Here is a 19,268-nt window from a genome sequence, read left to right as displayed (position 1 = left end):
GCTTAATGAGCAGGCTCCTTTAATTGACTGGCTGTTCTAATTGGCTCCCAGGGTGATGCTGTGAGGCTATAACACACGACAGACTATTAATCCACTGATTTAATACATCCTGGATGGGGAGGGAGGGAGGGCGAGAGGGGGATGGTAGGGAATTTGCACTGATGATGGGGGCGCTGTTAGAGGGGGGTTGGTATACAACCTGTCACTTTATTCTAATCCCTGACCATGGCCTTGGAGGGTGCCAGTGTGTGTGTGTGTGTGTGTGTGTGTGTGTGTGTGTGTGTGTGTGTGTGTGTGTGTGTGTGTGTGTGTGTGTGTGCGCGCATACGCGCGTGTCTGTGTGTGTTTAGGAGGTTAGAGGGTGACCCGCTGGCTTTAATCCACTAGCAGATGAAAACAGACTCCTGACACCATTTTAATTGCTTCTAATGCCTGAGCCCTGCGCTCCTCTCCCTCTCTCTCCCTCTACTTCATCCCTCTCTACATCCATTTATCCCCTCCTCCCCAATCCCTCCCACTCTTTTTTCATTTAAAGTGGCCTTGTTTGAATGTGGAGGAATATGGAGGGCTGGGATAAAAACATGTGGCTCTATCGTACTTAACAAACACACTGGTAGTCAGGGGATTCTACTTTATAATAGCTGTCACTGGGGCTCACCATTGGACATATAGCCCATTTACCAAACCAGAGGCAATTAGTCCAGAGCCTGGAGAGGACCGCCTGGAGCCCAGAGAGAGTGGGCCCTTCCCTGTCTGACAGATGGCAGTGGTGCCGCTCTCCTATCCTCTGCTGCTGACATCCAGGCAGCCAGCTCCCTATCAGCCACATCAATCTGGCCCAGCCAGGCATGGCCTTCCAGCCGCCATTAACTATCAGCCCTAATGAGGCTGAGGCCAGGTTCCAGCATGGCTCCTCACTTGAGAGGGAGGGCTGGGAGGGAGGAAGATTGGCTGCTTACTGTTGGGTATGGATGGGGGGCTAAAAGGAGAGCAAATAGGGTTCCAGGCAGAGGCACATATGATAATGTTGCTAAGACGCAACCGACCCTACTTATCCTAGACGCCCAGGCAGGAGCCATGGATTAGTTCATTGCTCTGGAGGAGGGGGGTTGCACTTCAAAACCCTTCAATACCCCGTGACAGTTAGGCATCTCATGTTACCCAATCTATTCACTGTGACTCCCCTAAAGGACAGTTTGAATGACCCTTCTACACACTGGAAAACAGCTGCCAGAGAATATACAATGAGTGTACAAAACATTAAGAACACCTGCTCTTTCCATGAAAGAGACTGACCAGGTGAATCCAGGTGAAAGCTATGATCCCTTATTGATGTCCCTTGTTAAATCCACTTCAATCAGTGTAAATGAAGGGGAGGAGGCAGGTTAAAGAAGGATTTCTAAGCCTTGAGACAATTGAGACATGGATTGTGTATGTGTGCCATCCAGAGGGTGAACGGGAAAGACAAAAGATTGAAGTGCCTTTGAACAGGGTATGGTAGTAGGTGCCAGTCACACTGATTTGTGTCAAGAACTGCAAAGCTGCTGGGTTTTTCATGCTCAACAGTTTCCCATGTGTATCAAGAATGGTCCACCACCCAAAGGACATCCAGCCAACTTGAAGCAACTGTGGGAAGCACTGGAGTCAAAATGGGCCAGCATCCCTGTGGAATGTTTTTGACACCTTGTAGAGTCCATGCCCCGATTAATTGAGGCTGTTCTGAGGGCAAAAGGTACTTGGAAGGTGTTCCTAATGTTTTGTACACTCAGCGTACAGTTACACTGTTTCCTGTAGGCCTGATGATCCAATTTCTGTTAGAAATGCTGTTTGGCAGTATTAGCAAACATGCTTATCCTATCCTGCAATTCAAACATACACCACTGATGCTAACTGGGAGTAGCCTACACTTTGTACTGAGGCAACTTTATTCCAAGGTCTGCATTTTTGCATACTGCTATCCATCCAGTAACATTGCTGTGTCAACGGTGTGCTTTGCTGTGCCATCCAGCTGCTGTGTCATCCAAAATCTCTATTCATAAATAATAGCCATATCTCTGGGTTTAAGTGTCTACCATCATAAACATTATGACGCTATAACTTACGTCACGGCAAACCTCTATCAGAAATGACGAGGCTCAATCGTTTTCTAGTTCACACGACAATGTGAAGTCTCTGTGAGTTCCACCAGGGCTGTGTACAGTGCAGTCGTCTCAGAGGATAACTCTGTTCACGCCTCACAGCCAGACACAAGGTCACACTACATCTTATTAAGGACAGTCACAGCTAGACTGGAGAAGTATGCCTGTCCCTGGAACACCTGTTTAGTGTACCCTCCATGAGGCTGGTCTGCTAGCCTGAAGTATCTGCCTTGAAGGCCTGTTTACACACACGCACGCACACGCACACACACACAGACGCACACACACACACACACACACACACACACACACACACACACACACACACACACAGACGCACACACACACACACGCACACACACACACACACACACGCACACACACACACACACACACACACACACACACAGACGCACACACACACACACGCACACACACACACACACACGCACACACACACACACACACACACACAGACACACACACACACACACACACACACAGACGCACACACACACACACACACACACACACACACACACACACACGCACACACACACACACACACACACACAGACGCACACACACGCACGCACACCCAGCCTGCCAGCCAGCCAGCCAGAGCCTTAGGAGGATTAGAGCAGATGCCAGTCACCACACAAATCCACCATGGTAGTAGTGTAGATAGTGTAGTGCCAGCCTCCTAGCTGTTAGTGTATCGCTAAGGCTCTCTCTCATTTAGCTCTGGAGGAGTGATAACATGCTAATGAGAGTGGCTGTGTCTTCCAATGACTCTCAGAGCTCTCTGGCTCAGGCTGACTGGCAGCCATTACTGACTGGAGGCAAGAAGTGCTGTGTTGTCATTTTCTTTAAGTGCAGAGATGTTCGATTAGAATGGTAATGTGCATCAAATGCTGCGCGATAGATCATTATTACAGTTTTTTTCGATGGCTAAACGACAGTGGGCACAACTGGAGTCACATGTGCAAAACTCTAACTACAGTCTGCACTACCAACAGTCACCTGAGCTAAACAGTTCACATCACCTGCAAAACTCATTCCAAGCAACACAACTCTTAACACATGGCTCAAAACACGCTCAGTGCAGCCAAACACTATGCACAACCCTCACTGAGATAACACACACTGCCACTCAGAACACACTGAGAGTAAAAACACTAGCATCAAACACCAATACAGAAAATACAAACTATTCATCATTACAGTTTGAACAATTTCAGTGACTTCATACAAAGTAATATTTTCTTCAAAGAAAAGAGTGACATTATTTCACATGATTTATTACAATTTTTAGAACATAACAATTCTTTAAGGTAAATGAAAATTAGCAGTTTGCTTCAATAGTCTGTAGTAATTTACGGAATTACAGTAATGAGAAAAAAAAGGTAGAAACTAAAAGTACATACTGTAATTCGAACAAATAATTGAGGGGCTAATCCTGCCTCTCTCTAGCATCAGGCCACAGGTTTTCTTCAACATCACATCTAATGTTTTCTCTTGCCATGCACCTGGGGAAGAACCTTCTGTAGTGCCTTATCCATCCCTGGCAGTCCTCTGGACTCGTGTCCTCACATCCGGCACGCATGGCTTCCAAAAGAGACATTTGGTCATGTGGGTGGTGACCAAACACTTTCCACCTCCAGGCAGAGAAAAACTCCTCTATTGGATTGAGGAAGGGTGAATATGCAGGCAGGTACAAAACCATACATCTGTGATGTGCTGCAAACCAATCTGTGACAGCTGCAGAGTGGTGAAAAGCAACGTTATCGCAAACTATGACAAAAACTTGGGGGTTTCTTACTGGCTCCCCCTGTTCTGCTGGCACTAGCTGAGCATAGAGCTGTTCTAGGAAAGCTATAAGCCTTTCTGTGTTGTATGGGCCAATGAGTGGTGTGTTGAGAAGCAAACCATCATTGGCCATTGCAGCACACATGGTGATATTTCCCCCCCTTTGGCCTGGAACCTCCACAGTGGCCCTTTGACCTATAACATTCCTTCCTCTGTGCCGTGTTTTGGCAAGGTTAAATCCAGCTTCATCGATAAATACAAATGAATGTGGTCTTTCCAGTGCTTCCACATCCATTACTCTCTGAAAAACAGTAAGTGCACAGTTTTACTGTAGAAATGCTAGTGTTTTTTTTTTACTGTAAATATTTTGTATAGCTGTGTACGTAACCTCAGACGTCTTACCTGGACATATTGGTATCTTTGCTCTTTTACCCGTTCACTGTTTCTCTCGACCGGTACAGTGTATAACTGTTTCATTGTAACTTGGTGTTTCTTTAGGACTCGAGCAATAGTTGTTGTGATGACAGAATTAACATTTTCAAATATATCATTATCAGCCAGCACTCTAACTTGAATCTCCCGCAGTTTTATTGCATTATTGACAACAACCATGTCAACAATAGCATTTTCCTGCGGATCTGAAAATATTTTTCCTCTTCCCCCTGTTGGGGGCAGCCTTTGGGTCCTGTTGTAAAAATATATTTTACAGTCAAACTTACTGTAATATATATCTGTGTAAATATTCTATAATTGCAATACAAAATAGTTTCCTGTAATGTTTTCATTTACTGTAAGGATGTAACTCTCACCTGTTTGCATGATGGAAAATTCGCATTACAGATGCCACTGTGGATCTTTGCAGATTGGGTTGCACCCTCAACCCTGCCTCTCTCAATGAGAGACCATGGTTCACGACATGTTCTATAAGTGTAGCCCTTATTTCATCTGAAATAACAGCTCTTTGTCTTCTTTGTCTTCCTCCACGCATCCACCCTCTCCCTGCCACCCTTCTCCCTCCACGAACCCATCTTCCTTGTTCCATTTCCAAAATGAGTCTTTCTGAGCTCTACCTATATATACTGTAATATGTGTGTGTGTTCACTAACAAGTCTAAAACAAGACACCTGCTTAGCCTTTCAGCTGAAATTGCAATCAGCAGTGTTTGAAAGGCACAAGGCTGAAATCTATTCCGTTTTGAATGTGTGGTTCACAGTTTTGACAGCAGTGTGTTAGCATTTGAACAAAGTGCTGGAAATCCACAGTGTTGTGCAGGTTGTCGTTAAAGTCATGGGATAAGTGTGTAGAGTTTTGAAAACTGTGTTCAAGCAATGAAAAACGAACTAGAGTTTGGTCCACATGAACTGCTGCTGTGCAGACTGTAGTTAGAGTTTTGCACATGTGACTCCAGTTGTGTCCACTGTCGTTTAGCAATCGAAAAAAACTGTAAAGGGTAGAACCTGAAGGCTCTGTCTGTTTGGTATATTTGGTTTCTCTCTCTTCATGCTAGAGCATCTTGATGTCTCACTGTTATTAGGAGTCTAATTCATCGTGTAACCTGAAGGGAGCATGTAAAAATTGCTTTTTAAGATTCCAATGTGTATTCCTGCCCATGTAAAAAATCTTCAATAACCAAGGCATAACCTATGCTGTGTATCCACCAAACTATTCTAGCGTGTGTCTACATGAGAAACCATCCAAACAAGGGTGTATCCCTCCAAATGTAAACCCAGTGTGTATTGTAACTTAACTAAACTTAACTCACCCTTGTTCCTCCATCATCTCCTGCAGCTCCATGCACTTCAGCTCCACCCTCCTCTTCCTTTCGTGGTCTAGGATCTCCCTATGGGCCTTCTTCACCAGGACAGGCTCGGGTCTGGGCTCCTCCTCTTCCATCTCAGGCCCCTCCTCTTCTTCTGCCTTGGGCTGCACGGCCGGGGTGGGCACTGACGCTGACCCCGCATCTGTTCCTGCCAGGTTCACGGCAGCAGGGGGCACACCGTTGACACTGTCCTGGGGGGAAGGCACCCTCGCCCCATCGTACATGGCCACAACGCTCTGTAGAAACAGACAGAGGAGGAGAGACAGAGGAGAGAGATATAGAGAGATAGAGATAGTGAGAGAGATGGAGAAAGAACAAAATATTAGATAGATAGATAGATAGATAGATAGGGAGAGCAAGAGAGAGAGAGACGGGGGGTTTAGTGGGACCAGTTCAATTGTTTACCTGGCATATACTTTCAGTTTAGATTTCACACAAATGCATTTATTTGCATTTCCAAGTGTATAAGGATGCATTTCCAACTCTGTTACAATGGCTAATGTAGGTATGTTAAGATAATGGGTGGGGGATGATTAGGGGGAGGTCGGAGGTCGCGGCCTGTTATAAGCGTAACAGATTCTGGGATGGCAGGCTCCTGAGGTGCCTGAGGTTCACATTTTTCTAAACTACTTTGTCTCCTCAGATGGCAAACAATAGGCTGATCCTGGACGTTCCTAACAAGCCCCTCATTACCTGTTTCAGACTTTTGGCTTCTTGAGCCCCCATAACACATTCTGTTAAGCCAACCATGCAAATAGTACTGTACTGTATTCCTCATCACAGAAAAGTGAGCTGCTGCTGTGGTAGTTTTGATGGTTATGTCTCTGGACAGGATGAAGTATTTTTCCCTTAACTGAGCAACACCACACACACTCTCTCACACACAGACACACACACAGTCAGGGTTATTTTGGATCGTAGGCACATGTCGACATGCATCACTACCAACCGAACCGGCCGCCGACAGCAGCCGCAGCAGCAGCCTCTGGTCCATGCATGCGTCAACACTAGAGTAGCTGACAGATCTATACTGTAGGACAAACAAGTCTCGTGACACCGATTGTACACACACTGTAGATCAAGGTCACATAAACAAAGTATAGCCTAATAGATGAGTTGGAGAGGAGAGGAGAGGAGAGGAGAGGAGAGGAGAGGAGAAAGCTGGGGAAATATGACTCCCTTCAGGACATACTGTGTAGAGACCTGGGCCCGTATCCACAAAAAGTCTCTAGGATCAAGTTTGACTTCTAGATCATAATGAATAAGATTGCATGGACATATCCTAGATCAGCACTCCTGCTCTGAGACGCTTTGTGGATACAGGCCCTGGCTTAGCCTGCAGTGAGTGAGAGGATATTGAAAATCACTCACACACACTATAACACCCGGACAATGTGTACGTTTGGACATGTGTTGAACACACAACAAAGACTGAATATAAACAAAAATGGATCGCTATTGTCGTGTCTTTGGCTATGCCGGATTAAGTGATATTACATGCTATTCTATAAAATAATTTATCCGTAATTAATATTACCTGATTGAGCTAATCATGTAAATGTAATTAACTAGAGAGTCAGGGCACCACAAAATAATATTTATAGAGCTGTTATCTTCCGAATAAACTCTTATAGATCTAGTAATATTTTACATCAATAGCAGTCAATATTAATCGTCATCTTAATTCAGTCTCATCTGAAAGTTGTAAATTCTTGGTTATCTGCACGAACCCTGGCTAACAAGTTGAATCAGCAGTACAAAATTGGGTTTAATTATTTATTTACTAAATACCTAACTAATCACACAGATTTACACATACACATAATTAAATCATAACTTGATTACAAATTACGTCATAAAGGAAAACGAGTGTCACTGACTGGGTAAAACAGCATTACTGTATATAGTGATGTGTTTCGTTCGTTGTTGAGAGGCAACAGTGAGTCTTAATTCTGTCTCTGATTATGCTGGGTAAAGTAGCATTATAGTGATGATGTTTGATTTTGGGGAGCTGTGCGTTGGTAAACAAGCTGTGTTGTGAATTCACAGTGACGTGACTCTGTTAACTGTGTGTGTGTGTCTGTGTGTGTGTGTGTGTGTGTGTGTGTGTGTGTGTGTGTGTTTGTGTGTGTGTGTGTGTGTGTGACTGACTTAGAAGCTAAAATCACATTTCATCCCATCACGAATAATTTCAAAAATGGAAGTTATTTGGCTAGAACTCGAATTGCTAGGGGGCTGGCCCACGTAAGTGGAAATGTATAGAAAATGGTGCAGCACAGCTTCCAAAAAAACAGTCGCTTTCAAACTAGGGATTTTGTGGTAAATTGAGGTAAAACTAATTCTGCTCATATATTATGCATGTATGAACTACACATCGACAAATCCAGCCCAAAGCGGGAGAATTAAAAATATATATTGTAGTCGTCAAAGTTCCAGAACATGTCTTTAAGTATCAATGTGACTTGCCAAAGTTCCATTCACAATACAAGTGGATGTATACATTTCTACATCTGAATGCTGTCCTGTTCTGGCTAGGCTCAGACTGGGCTTGTGATTGAGATGGATAGGTTAGTGATGCAGGCGTGTGATGCCTAAGAGCACACACATACCAACACACGCACGACACAGACACATCTTCCCTCCCTACCCCAGCACCGGTTGGTCCTGCAAAACTAATGGCTTCATTTTTCACTGAGGAGTCAGAAAAGCCAGGGCACTTCATCACTGTCGCAGATAGGAGAGTTAGGGGAGGATGGGTAACAAGATCTCATAGTTTCAAATCCTGTGCATTATGGATTAATGTCTATTTTTGACGCATTAATTAAGCGTGGTCACAAGGTTAAGTCCGCGAGGTTACAGGGCCAAAACAGAAACAACTCAAAGGGTTAAGTTTAGATATGAATTACGATTGGTCAAGGTTAGGGCTACGGTTTGGGAAAGGCTTGCTAGAGCATTGTGAACTGCTGTGACGCAGTGGACAGAACAGCACATTTCAGTCTGAGCAGTGCACTTTGCCTCTGAGCATCATGAGTTCATGCCAGTGCTGAGCAATAGTTGCTCTTTTTTTGGTGAGCACAGCAGAAGGCATATATAGACGTTCTCAGGACCTTTTCAAACGTACAAAATAGAATTGTATTTCTAGTGATCAGCCTGGGATGGGAGAGTTAGGGGATGAGAATGATGTAATACTCACTCTGAGTCAGTGTAGACCATCATCTCTGAGTGCCCAATCCCTGTCCAAAGCTCTGTAGTTTTAGCCTTCAATGACAATCAGCATAGCAACAGTAAGTAATCTTGGCACCCAGACCCAAATCTCGCGTGCTTGCTGGTCAGCAAACTACAGTACCATAGAATGGAACAAAGTCTGTCACGAGAGACTGCAGCAAGTGAAGAGTTCATTTTCAAAACGCTAAATCCACCAATTTTTCACATTGGTGTTTTTTCACCAGAAATAATTTATTACGGGTACCTTCACGAGTGAGTAAAATATTAGTGTTCTCAGATGTTGTATTCAAAGATTTGAGATGTTTATTAAAATGTGTGGGGTTTTTTGTTGAAAAAAGCTATATATATCCATTGTTTAGCTGCTAATGGAATACTTTATATTTGAATGTATGTGGTTGTCTCACCTAGCTATCTTAAGATGAATACTGTAAGTTGCTTTGGATAAGAGCATCTGCTAAATGTCTTAAATGTCAAATTTAAATGTTTTACATACAGATCTCATATTACTGTATTGATAAAAAAAAATGTGATTAAATATTGATGTCACATATCTATAATTTGTAGTTATTTGTTACATTTGACTGTGTAAAATCTAGGAGTACTCCTTATTTGGGGTGGCAGGTAGCCTAGTGGTTAGAGCGTTGGACTAGTAACCAAAAGGTTGCAAGATCAAATCTCCGAGCTGACAAGGTAACAAATCTGTCACTCTGCCCCTGAACAAGGCTGTTAACCCACTGTTCCTAGGCCTTCATTGAAAATAAGAATTTGTTCTTAACTGACTTGCCGATTTAAAAAAAGATCAAATAAAAAAAATATCTGAGAGTGAGAGATTTAAAAAAAAATATTTAAAGAATAAGGTCATCGAACAGCCCCTTGCTGTGAGAAGAAAAATGTTAGCGTTTTGGAAAGAAGCTTTTCAAGTTGTATGTACAACCTCCAATGGAGTTTTTTGGTGTGTCACTGACTGGGTAAAACAGCATTACTGTATATAGTGATGTGTTTCGTTCGTTGTTGAGAGGCAACAGTGAGTCTTAATTCTGTCTCTGATTATGCTGGGTAAAGTAGCATTATAGTGATGATGTTTGATTTTGGGGAGCTGTGCGTTGGTAAACAAGCTGTGTTGTGAATTCACAGTGACGTGACTCTGTTAACTGTGTGTGTGTGTCTGTGTGTGTGTGTGTGTGTGTGTGTGTGTGTGTGTGTGTGTGTGTGTGTGTGTGTGTGTGTGTGTGTGTTTGTGTGTGTGTGTGTGTGTGTGACTGATAGAACAGAACAGGTGGCAGGACAGCAGGAGAAATCACCACTGAATCTATTTTACAGTAAATCACCACTTGATATTCTGTGACAGTCCTCTCTCATCCACACAGACAGACAGACAGACAGACAGACAGACAGACAGACACACACACACACACACTCACTTGCACTGAAGAAGATTCCAAGGAGGACATGAACTCTTATCTGTTTGTTTGGTAAAACTGTCCTGTAATTGCCATATGGTGAGCGGGATTGGAACAGGACAAGCAGGCTGGCGTTGAAGACAGATATGAGAATACAGACGTGGGATCTTCATTTGATCACCCTGTTGTTGTAGGAAATGTCCTGTACAGCAGGAAATGCAAACTTGTAGTGTATTCGAGATTTAAAAAGGCTTCTATAGTTTGCAATTTCCACTTTAAATTTCAGACATGATTTGCCCTAACTAAAATGTATCAACCCCAACAAAAATGTCCATTAATTATAATTCCCACATTAATTCACATTTGGGCACTGGGACGATGATGGTCTCATTGAAGCAAGTGTGGACTACAGCCTGGGACAGGGACAGGTTGAAGATATCCGAGAAGACGCCCGCCAGCTGGTCAGCACACACTCTGGGCCGGCGCCATTAGGAGTTTCCACTCTTTTGAGAGTTTTCCTCAAGTCAGCCTCAGAGAGCGAAAGCACCTGGTCGTCCAGAGCAGCGAGAGTCTTCCTGGATGGTTCGGTATTGTCTGCCTCGAAGAAAGCATAGAATGTGTTAAGCTCATCTGGGAGGGAGGCTTCGGAGGACAGCACACAGCTGGATTTGCCTTTGTAGTCTATGATAGTCTGTGGTCCTTGTCACATGTGTCCTAAGTCTGAGTTGTCCAACATCAATTCAAGTTTGAGTCTGTTTGTCTTTTTGCAACCCTAATGCATTTGCAGAGCTCGTACCTGCTTGCCTTGTATGCGTCGCACGCCACCGAGTCATCGGGGTTCATTATGCTGGCATTGAATGCTTCAGTACGGGCACTCAGCATGGTACGGATATCTCTGTTCATCCAGGGTTTTTGGTTGAGGTATGTCCGGATTGTCATTGTGGGTACAACATCATCAACACATTTCCTAATGATGCCTGTGATTGACGATGTACATTCCTCAATGTTGGTGAATGATTCCTGGGTGGATACATTTCTTAACATATTCCAATCAGTATTCTCAAAACAGTCCTGAAGCATTGATTCTCTGTGTTGGTGACTCCCTCTTGAGTTGCTGTTTGTTGTCGGGGAGTAGGACAAGAGAGACGTGATCTGATTGGCCGAAGTGTGGGCGGGGGATGGCTTTGTACGCATCACAGATGTTTGTATATACATGGTCCAGCATGTTTTTTCCTCTCATGGATCTGAATTCATCTTGGTGATATTGTGGAACAATTTGTTTTAAGCATGCTCGGGTGTGTGTGTGTGTCAGTGGAGGCTGGTAGGAGTAGCTATAGGAGGATGGGCTCATTGTAATGGTTGGAATAGAAAATAATAATAAATAATAAATGGAACGGTATCAAACACATCAAACATATGGAAACCACATGTTTGCTCCATTCCAGCCATTACAATGAGCCCATCCTCCTATAGCTCCTCCCACCAGTCTCCACTGATGTGTGTGTGCATGCATGTGTGTGTGCAGCATAAAGACACACACAATGACTGGATCTGCACCTCGATCTGAGATTATTACAGGCTGAAGTAACAGGGGGCCTGACCTTGGCACAGACAGACACTCCACATACCAGGAGATAGAGCAAGAAAATCTGAAAACCTGCTTCCTGGGTGGGTGGTTATCTATTGGATGAGTTTTTCTGGAAGGGTGGATCTTTTTGGTTGTGTGTGTGTGTGTGTGTGTGTGTGTGTGTGTGTGTGTGTGTGTGTGTGTGTGTGTGTGTGTGTGTGTGTGTGTGTGCGTGCGTGCATGCGTGCGACTGATAGGACAGAACAGGTGGCAGGACAGCAGGAGAAATCATCACTGAATCTATTTGTGACTGACCGCCTTGATGCCTTGATTTGAAATAATTTTGGATAAAAGAAGACACAGAGTTACAAAATTGTATATCATACACTGCATTTGAGGAACAATGGGAAAGTAATTCTGCTTTGAAAGTTGATAAACCTGTAACCTCACTTTTGAGAAAATGGCCTTTGAACATTTTGGTACCTACTGGAGAGCTCTTCATTGCCTACACCCATTCAACATTGTTCACACCCTCTTATTCTTTAGTCCCACCCATCACTTTAAGGGTTGATCCGAGCGTTCTGTCCTTTCAACAGCAGTCAAACACTCAAGCTAACTGGATAATGTTGGCCGGCTACTTCCAGACACAAATAAGAGAACAGCTCACTGACCATTATACTCGCCCCAGCAGAGCTGGTTAGGCTGTTTTTATGTTATCCAGAGCGTTGGTGACTGCAACTGTGCTGCTGGAAACAATTTTGCCAACATTTACCGACACCAGCCATTTTCAACAGGTGTTGATCATTTGTAAATTCGTCAGTTATTCTGCACTCTGGTACACTCAGATGAAAGTGCTCGGAAATCGGAGAAGCTAGCCAGAGCGAATTTACCAGCTACGTCTATCCCAACTCATGACATTACTACCCTGCATGAATTACCTACACATACTGGCCAGCTCAAATAAACAGAAGCGTGCTATATGGCAGACCAATCCGAACTCATTTCCAGCCCACTCATTATCTCAGCCAATCATGGCTAGCGGCAAGGTTGCTCACTTTTTCTGTGGCTAATAAAACTAGGCTTGTAATTTAGCAATTTTATTCACATTTACATATGGTATACAAGTTTGATATTAAGGCACATGAAAGTTCACATGTTCCAGAAGGCATTTCTGCCAAAAAACACATTTAGATAAAAAAAATAAAAAAACTTTATGTTCAAAAGGCTCTCCTGTAAGTAGTGACCAGCGACATACGCCTAGTTTCCTGAAATGAGTAACATTTTACACTAAATCACCACTTGATATTCTGTGACACTCCTCTCTCTCATCCACACACACGCACAGACAGGCAGAGAAACTGAAAATTCGATTTTCACTTTGGTTTTCCACGTGTGAAAGTGCAAATTCGATTTTGCAATTTCACATGTGAGAGTTAGATTTTCACGTAAATATTTTACACACGTGAAAGTGAAATTCTATTTTGGAATGCTTCATGACTGATAGGCTTTCACAAGTGAAAATGAAAATGTGATTTTCACATGTGAAACTACAATTCACAATGAGGTGAAAAACATGTTATTCTCCTCACATGTGAAAAGGTGGTAACGTGAACTCTAAATGTAATACATGTGAACAACTGACGTCACATGTCTCTTTTGTTTTCACAAGTTAAAACAGCTATCTTACATGTGTTTTTTTGTAAGGGAAGTAATAAAATGTTATGAAAAGTGTGTAAGTGGTACGCTGTTCAACTAAAATAGTATAACAATCTTTAATCAATGACAATAATATTGTCCAGTAGCACTCACTTCTGTCATCATCAAGTGCTTTAAAAGGCTAGGACCATATCACCTCCATCTTATCCAAAACACTAGACACACTACAATTTGCATATCGCTCCAACAGATCCACAGACGACGCACACTACCTGGATAAGAGAAATACCTATGTAAGAACGCTGTTCATTGCTTAGCCTTCAACATCATAGTGCCGCCAATCTCACTACTAAGCTCATGGCCCTGGTTCTGAACACTTCCCTGTTCAACTCGGTCCTGGACTTCCTGACTGGCCGACCCCAAGTGGTGAAGGTAGAAAACAACACCTCCTCCACACTGATCCTCAACAAGGGGGCCCCACATCGATGCGTGCTTAGTCCCCTCATGTACTCCGTGTTCACCCATGACTGCATGGCCACGCACGTCTTCAACACAATCATCAAGCTTGCTGACAACACAACAGTGGTAGGCCTGATTACCAATAACAATAAGACAGCAGGGCTCTCCAACCCTTTTCCTGGAGAGCTATCATCCTGTAGGTTTTCGCTCAAAACCTAATCTTGCACCGCTGATTCTAACAATTAGCTGGTTGATAAGCTGAATCAGGTTAGTTACAACTAGTGTTGGAGTGAACACCTACAAGAGGGTGGCTCTCCAGGAACAGGGTTAGAGAGTCCTGTACTACATGGAGGAGGTGAGAGCCCTGGTGGAGTGGAGCCAGGAAAATAACCTCTCCCTCAACATCAACAAAAGAGCTGATCGGGGACTACAGGAGACAGCAGAGAAGGTACACCCCCATCCACATCAACAAGGCGGAGAGGGTCAAAGGTTCCTTAATATGCACATCACTGACACTGTCCCTTCACACAGACAGCGTGGTGAAGAAGTTGCAACAGTGACTCTTCAACATTAGTAGGCTGCAGAAATTTGACTTGGACCCTAAGATCCTTACAAACTTCTACAGATGCACTATTGAGAGCATCCTGTTAGGCTGCATCAGCACCTGGTATGGCAATTGCACCGTCTGCAATCGCAGGGCTCTCCAGCGGGTGGTGGGGTCAGCCCAACGCATCAACGGGCACACTGCCTGCTCTCCAGGAGCACACTGCCTGCTCTCTCTACAGCACCTGGTGTCCCAGAAAGGCCAATAAAAACATCAAGGATCTCAACCACAGCCTGTTTACCCTGTTACCATCTGGAATGCAAAGTACAGGTACATCAAAGTTGGGACAGAGAGAGACTGAGAAACAGCTTCTTTCACCATGCCATCAGTCACCAATAACCACTAGTAGTACCCTGCCCTGAACCTTAGTTACTGTTCTAGCCTGATAGCACCTGGTACTCTACCCTGCACATTAGAGACTGCTGCCCTATGTGCATAATCATTGAACACTGGTCACTTTACTCATGTTTACATACTGCTTCACCCACTTTATGTATATACTGTAGTCTAGTCGTGGCTCATCCTATATATCTTATTTTGTTATATTTCTGTATTATGTGTGCATCTTTTTTTATTGCTAGGTATTACTGCACAATTGGAGCTAGAAACACAAGCATTTTTTCTGCACCTGTGTACACAACCAACAAACTTTGATTATATTTTAAATTATCACTTGTACTGAATTTGCACTATGACCCTCACTGGGATTTGAATTCACAACCTCTGTACTTGGAGTATGCTGATATTTTGGCTGCGCCACAAAGTCTGTAGTATTCTCAGAAGTTCCCTGAGCATTTATTATCTATAATCAGTGACGACCCGTCATTCAGGGCAGGTGTTTTGAGCCCCACACTTTTAGGTTAAAAAATAAATAAAATAATAATAATAATATATATTTTTTGTGGGGGGAGCTTGCCTGTTTTGCTTGTTATTTGGCATTAATACGTGTCACATATCAGTTTGCAAACAATGTACTAAAAAAACATGTAATTGAGTTAATAAAACCGCATATAAACATGGTCTCTTTTTTGCTTTCTTGAGTAAGGCAGCTCCAAAATGCAGGTGTTTCAGCCTAGCTCAGTGCTTTCTGTGGTGGTAGAGCTAGCCAGCAGAAAGTACAGAGCGTTGCACCTGATTGGCTCAGTCTTCTGTCGTGATTGGCTCAGTTTTCTGTCACTCATGGGACAGTACGTCATCCCCAATTCTAAGGTTAGAGCTCAAAAAAGGCCATAGAGTTATAGTAGAAGTGCCCATCCAAGAAGGCTCAAGGTCATTGGCCACAGATATAATGACATCAAATCACGTGATAGCTTTGATTGGACTGATCATGTCAACATCATACTTTCAAAATCTTAGCTAGCAAGCTAGCAGTCATCACCATGAATCAAGTCAACAATCAAATCATTTTCAATCCTTGTCATATGAAGAGAAATTAGAGATAAAATGTCTCAGTGCTCATCGGCCATTGGACATAAACATTACACAACAAGTTGGAAATCGCACATTCAAGAATGAGTGGTTTGGGAAGGAATCAGTGGCTAACTGTGAGTTCAAGACAACTGGGAACTCGGGAAGAATTAGCTACAACTGGAAAAATACGTTTTGAATGGTCATTCAACTCGGAATTGTAAATCCGGAATCTTTCTCTTTGATGACAAAATTTGCCCACGAAGGACCGCCGCGCCACTTTCCTGTTCAAGCACATCACAACGTGAGTCCTAAAATGTCTTATGCTGCTTCATAAATGATATAGTATACCAGAGAGATATGTATACTGTAGCTAAAGTAATACTATGTGTATGTTGTGTAGTAGGCTGTTAGTAGCTCATGTGAAACACCCTAATCATTTGGTCTATTTTCACCAACACGGTATTGTAAACACATCGTTCATGGCCGATGTGTGCTTGTTTGCCTATAATCTGTTTTAGAGAAATGTAATCACCGAATATTGTTAGAGCTTTCATTGTCTGTTTATATGTAAGAACGGCCCATGTTCTGAATTCTGTCGCTGTACATTTCAAAAGTGCTGAACAAAGAGTTATATTGACTACGTTCGTCGTCTCGCGCTCATTAATGTCCTAATCAAAATTACGGATTGCCTCTTATCCGCTTGTCGTCCCCTTATGCCATAGTTTGTACATCTCAATTGTCAGTAGAAACCACATTTGTTTAAGCAAGTCAGCCATATCAGCTATGTTTTTTTAAAAGGCAGTAAATGAGGCGAATGAACTGTAGCATTGGTAAGGTGTTGATACTGCTGTTGGGACAGCTTTATGTAGGCCCTAACAGTTTGTGGGCACCATTTGTCACCGTTATAGTGCAATAAATGTATTGTTTAGTGTTGTGTTGTTGCTTTGCTGGCCTGCAACCCAATTATTTTTTTTGCCCCACCAAGATTTACATGCTAAAATCACCACGATCTATAACACATTTCTGCACTTAGCAAAATAGTGCCATCTGTAGTGATTTCATTTGATTTACTTATTTCATCAATTTGAGGCTTTTCTGTATAGTTGTCTAATGTTGGTGGGGCATATCATTCTGGTTTAATGTTACTCCTGAATCACTATGATTAACATAATAGTTTTTCTTGTGTGTATTTTGAACAAAGCTGAGAGTTAATCTGAGGTCCAAAATGTAGGAATACATGTGAATTCAGTCATTGACACAGACATGGTGGTGTAGCAGGAAGATCGGAATGACGTGAACTAAAAGGGTGTGAGTTCAAATCCCCAGTGGGAACATGTTGGTAAACATACACAATGTCATCATGTACATATGTCAGTGTGTCAAATATGTAAGTTGAAAACACTGTGGCTATTTCGTGACATCCTAATACCCTGACTACAATGCTCACGTCACAAAATAAATGTAGGAATATATGTTATTCAATTATTGCGTGCGCCAACGAGCGTCTGCGTTGCCAAGGGCTAAAATAGAAGTCATTCCTATTTCTGACGCAGATCGCGCTGCAAGTCCTGCCTCTCCCATCATCTCATTGGTTTATAGAAGCAGGTACCCACGTGCCATCTCCTCATTGGTTATTCCCACGTGGGTGATTGAAAGACAAACTTTTTTGCCGGTTGTCGTGGTAATACTATGAAAGTGTAGATGCCAACCACTATATAAGTTCCAAGAGGAAAAATCCTGGAAGGAGGAGAGATGACCAGAAACGATTCGTGTTGACCGTTTTATGTGTGGATTAATTGTCGGAGTAGAGGACCTTGTGCATTTCAGGTAAAATAACAACTAAATGTTTATATCCCAAGGCAAATTAACTAGCAACAGCAAGCTAGCTAAACAGGACAAATTAGCTAGCAAGTGCAAGCTAACTAGCTAAATTGCCATACATGTTTAATGCTTTTCGACCTGTCCCCAAATTTATGTCATTGGTTCAGAATTTGTTTCGATATTTTAACCTGCGTGTCATGATCGCGTTTGGTGTAGGGCAGGGGTGTCAAACTCAAATACCCAGTGGGCCAAAATGTAAAACCTGAACAAAGTCACGGGCCAACATTGAACAAATTAACCTTTTAACATGGACCCAAACAAGTTTTGCTTTAACATTGAATATGGAACAAGCATCGCTTATTACCATACAATATATAATTTAATAGTGGAGACATGCAAAATCGAATTTCAAATGAAAAAACACATCAATGGCATTCATTTATTAAATAAATAAAATTTAAATAAAAATTGTATGCCTCTTTTCTATTTGCAGCCTTCTGATTTAAATACCAAAATAAACTTTTTCCACTGGCTAATAATTTTACAAATAAAATTATAATAAATCAATCAACCATTCAAGCCCATGCCTTGTAGCAAGAAAAAGTGCATAAAGAAAACGTTAATTATTGCACACTGGTCTAATCTGATGTGCCCAAGCCAGATACCTGGCATCTCTTCTTGGATGCTAGTTCATCAATGTCTGGGCTCAAGCTCTGAGCTGAAGAAATCCTCAGTATCGAGCGAAGATGTTCATCAGTCAGACGTCTCCTGTGAGTTGTTTTGGTCATCTTCATCGAGGAGAAAAGTTGCTCGCATAGATAAGTGCTGCCGAACATGGAGAGCATCTGAGCAGCTTGGGTGCGGAGCTGAGGCATTGTGTCAGGGATGAACCGTGGAAACTGTGCGGCGCCCACAGCATCATACTTTGACTTCAGCATGTCGTTGCACTGGAGTTCAATCTGCTCCATTTGGATGTTGGTTGGTGCATTTTCCACATCAACTGCGAATGGATTACTAAGCAGTTCAAACTTGCATTTCTGGGCATCGAAGTCGGCAAATCGCCGGCTAAACTCAGCAGCGAGAACACTGAGTTTTTCAGCAAACTGTGCGCATGGGAACACGGCGGTAGAGATCTGCGCTTTTATGGATTGGCAGCAGGGAAAATGGAAAGGGTTTCCTTGCAGCATCTGATTCTCCCACAGGCACAGTTTAGTTTTGAAGGCCCTCACTGCAGCGTACATGTCTGTGATGATGCGCCCCCGCCCCTGAAGCTGCAGGTTCAGCGCATCGAGATGGCTCGAGATGTCACAGAGAAAGGCCAGCTCACACAGGAACTTTTGCTCCCGGAGCTCTGCTGTAT

The 19,268-nt window shown here is 43.0% G+C and overlaps 1 protein-coding gene across 4 annotated transcripts in view; it reads right to left on the bottom strand.

The window, feature by feature from the left end:
- The window catches only part of LOC139420864 (serine/arginine repetitive matrix 3), a 156,717-nt gene that overhangs the window by 53,371 nt on the left and 84,078 nt on the right, over positions 1-19,268 (bottom strand). For all 4 annotated transcript variants that reach the window (XR_011635551.1, XM_071171227.1, XM_071171228.1 and 1 more), the window contains exon 2: positions 5,710-6,002. Coding sequence is in view for 3 of the 4 variants with exons in the window: in XM_071171227.1 (XP_071027328.1) it covers positions 5,710-5,990 (281 nt within the window). In the remaining variant the exon portion in view is untranslated. The remainder of the gene's footprint in view (positions 1-5,709; positions 6,003-19,268) is intronic.

The sequence above is a fragment of the Oncorhynchus clarkii genome, chromosome 12, assembly GCF_045791955.1.
Source record: "Oncorhynchus clarkii lewisi isolate Uvic-CL-2024 chromosome 12, UVic_Ocla_1.0, whole genome shotgun sequence".
Lineage (NCBI taxonomy): Eukaryota > Metazoa > Chordata > Actinopteri > Salmoniformes > Salmonidae > Oncorhynchus > Oncorhynchus clarkii.
Note: the sequence above shows the minus strand (reverse complement) of the source record. Positions and strands in the feature narration are given on the sequence as shown.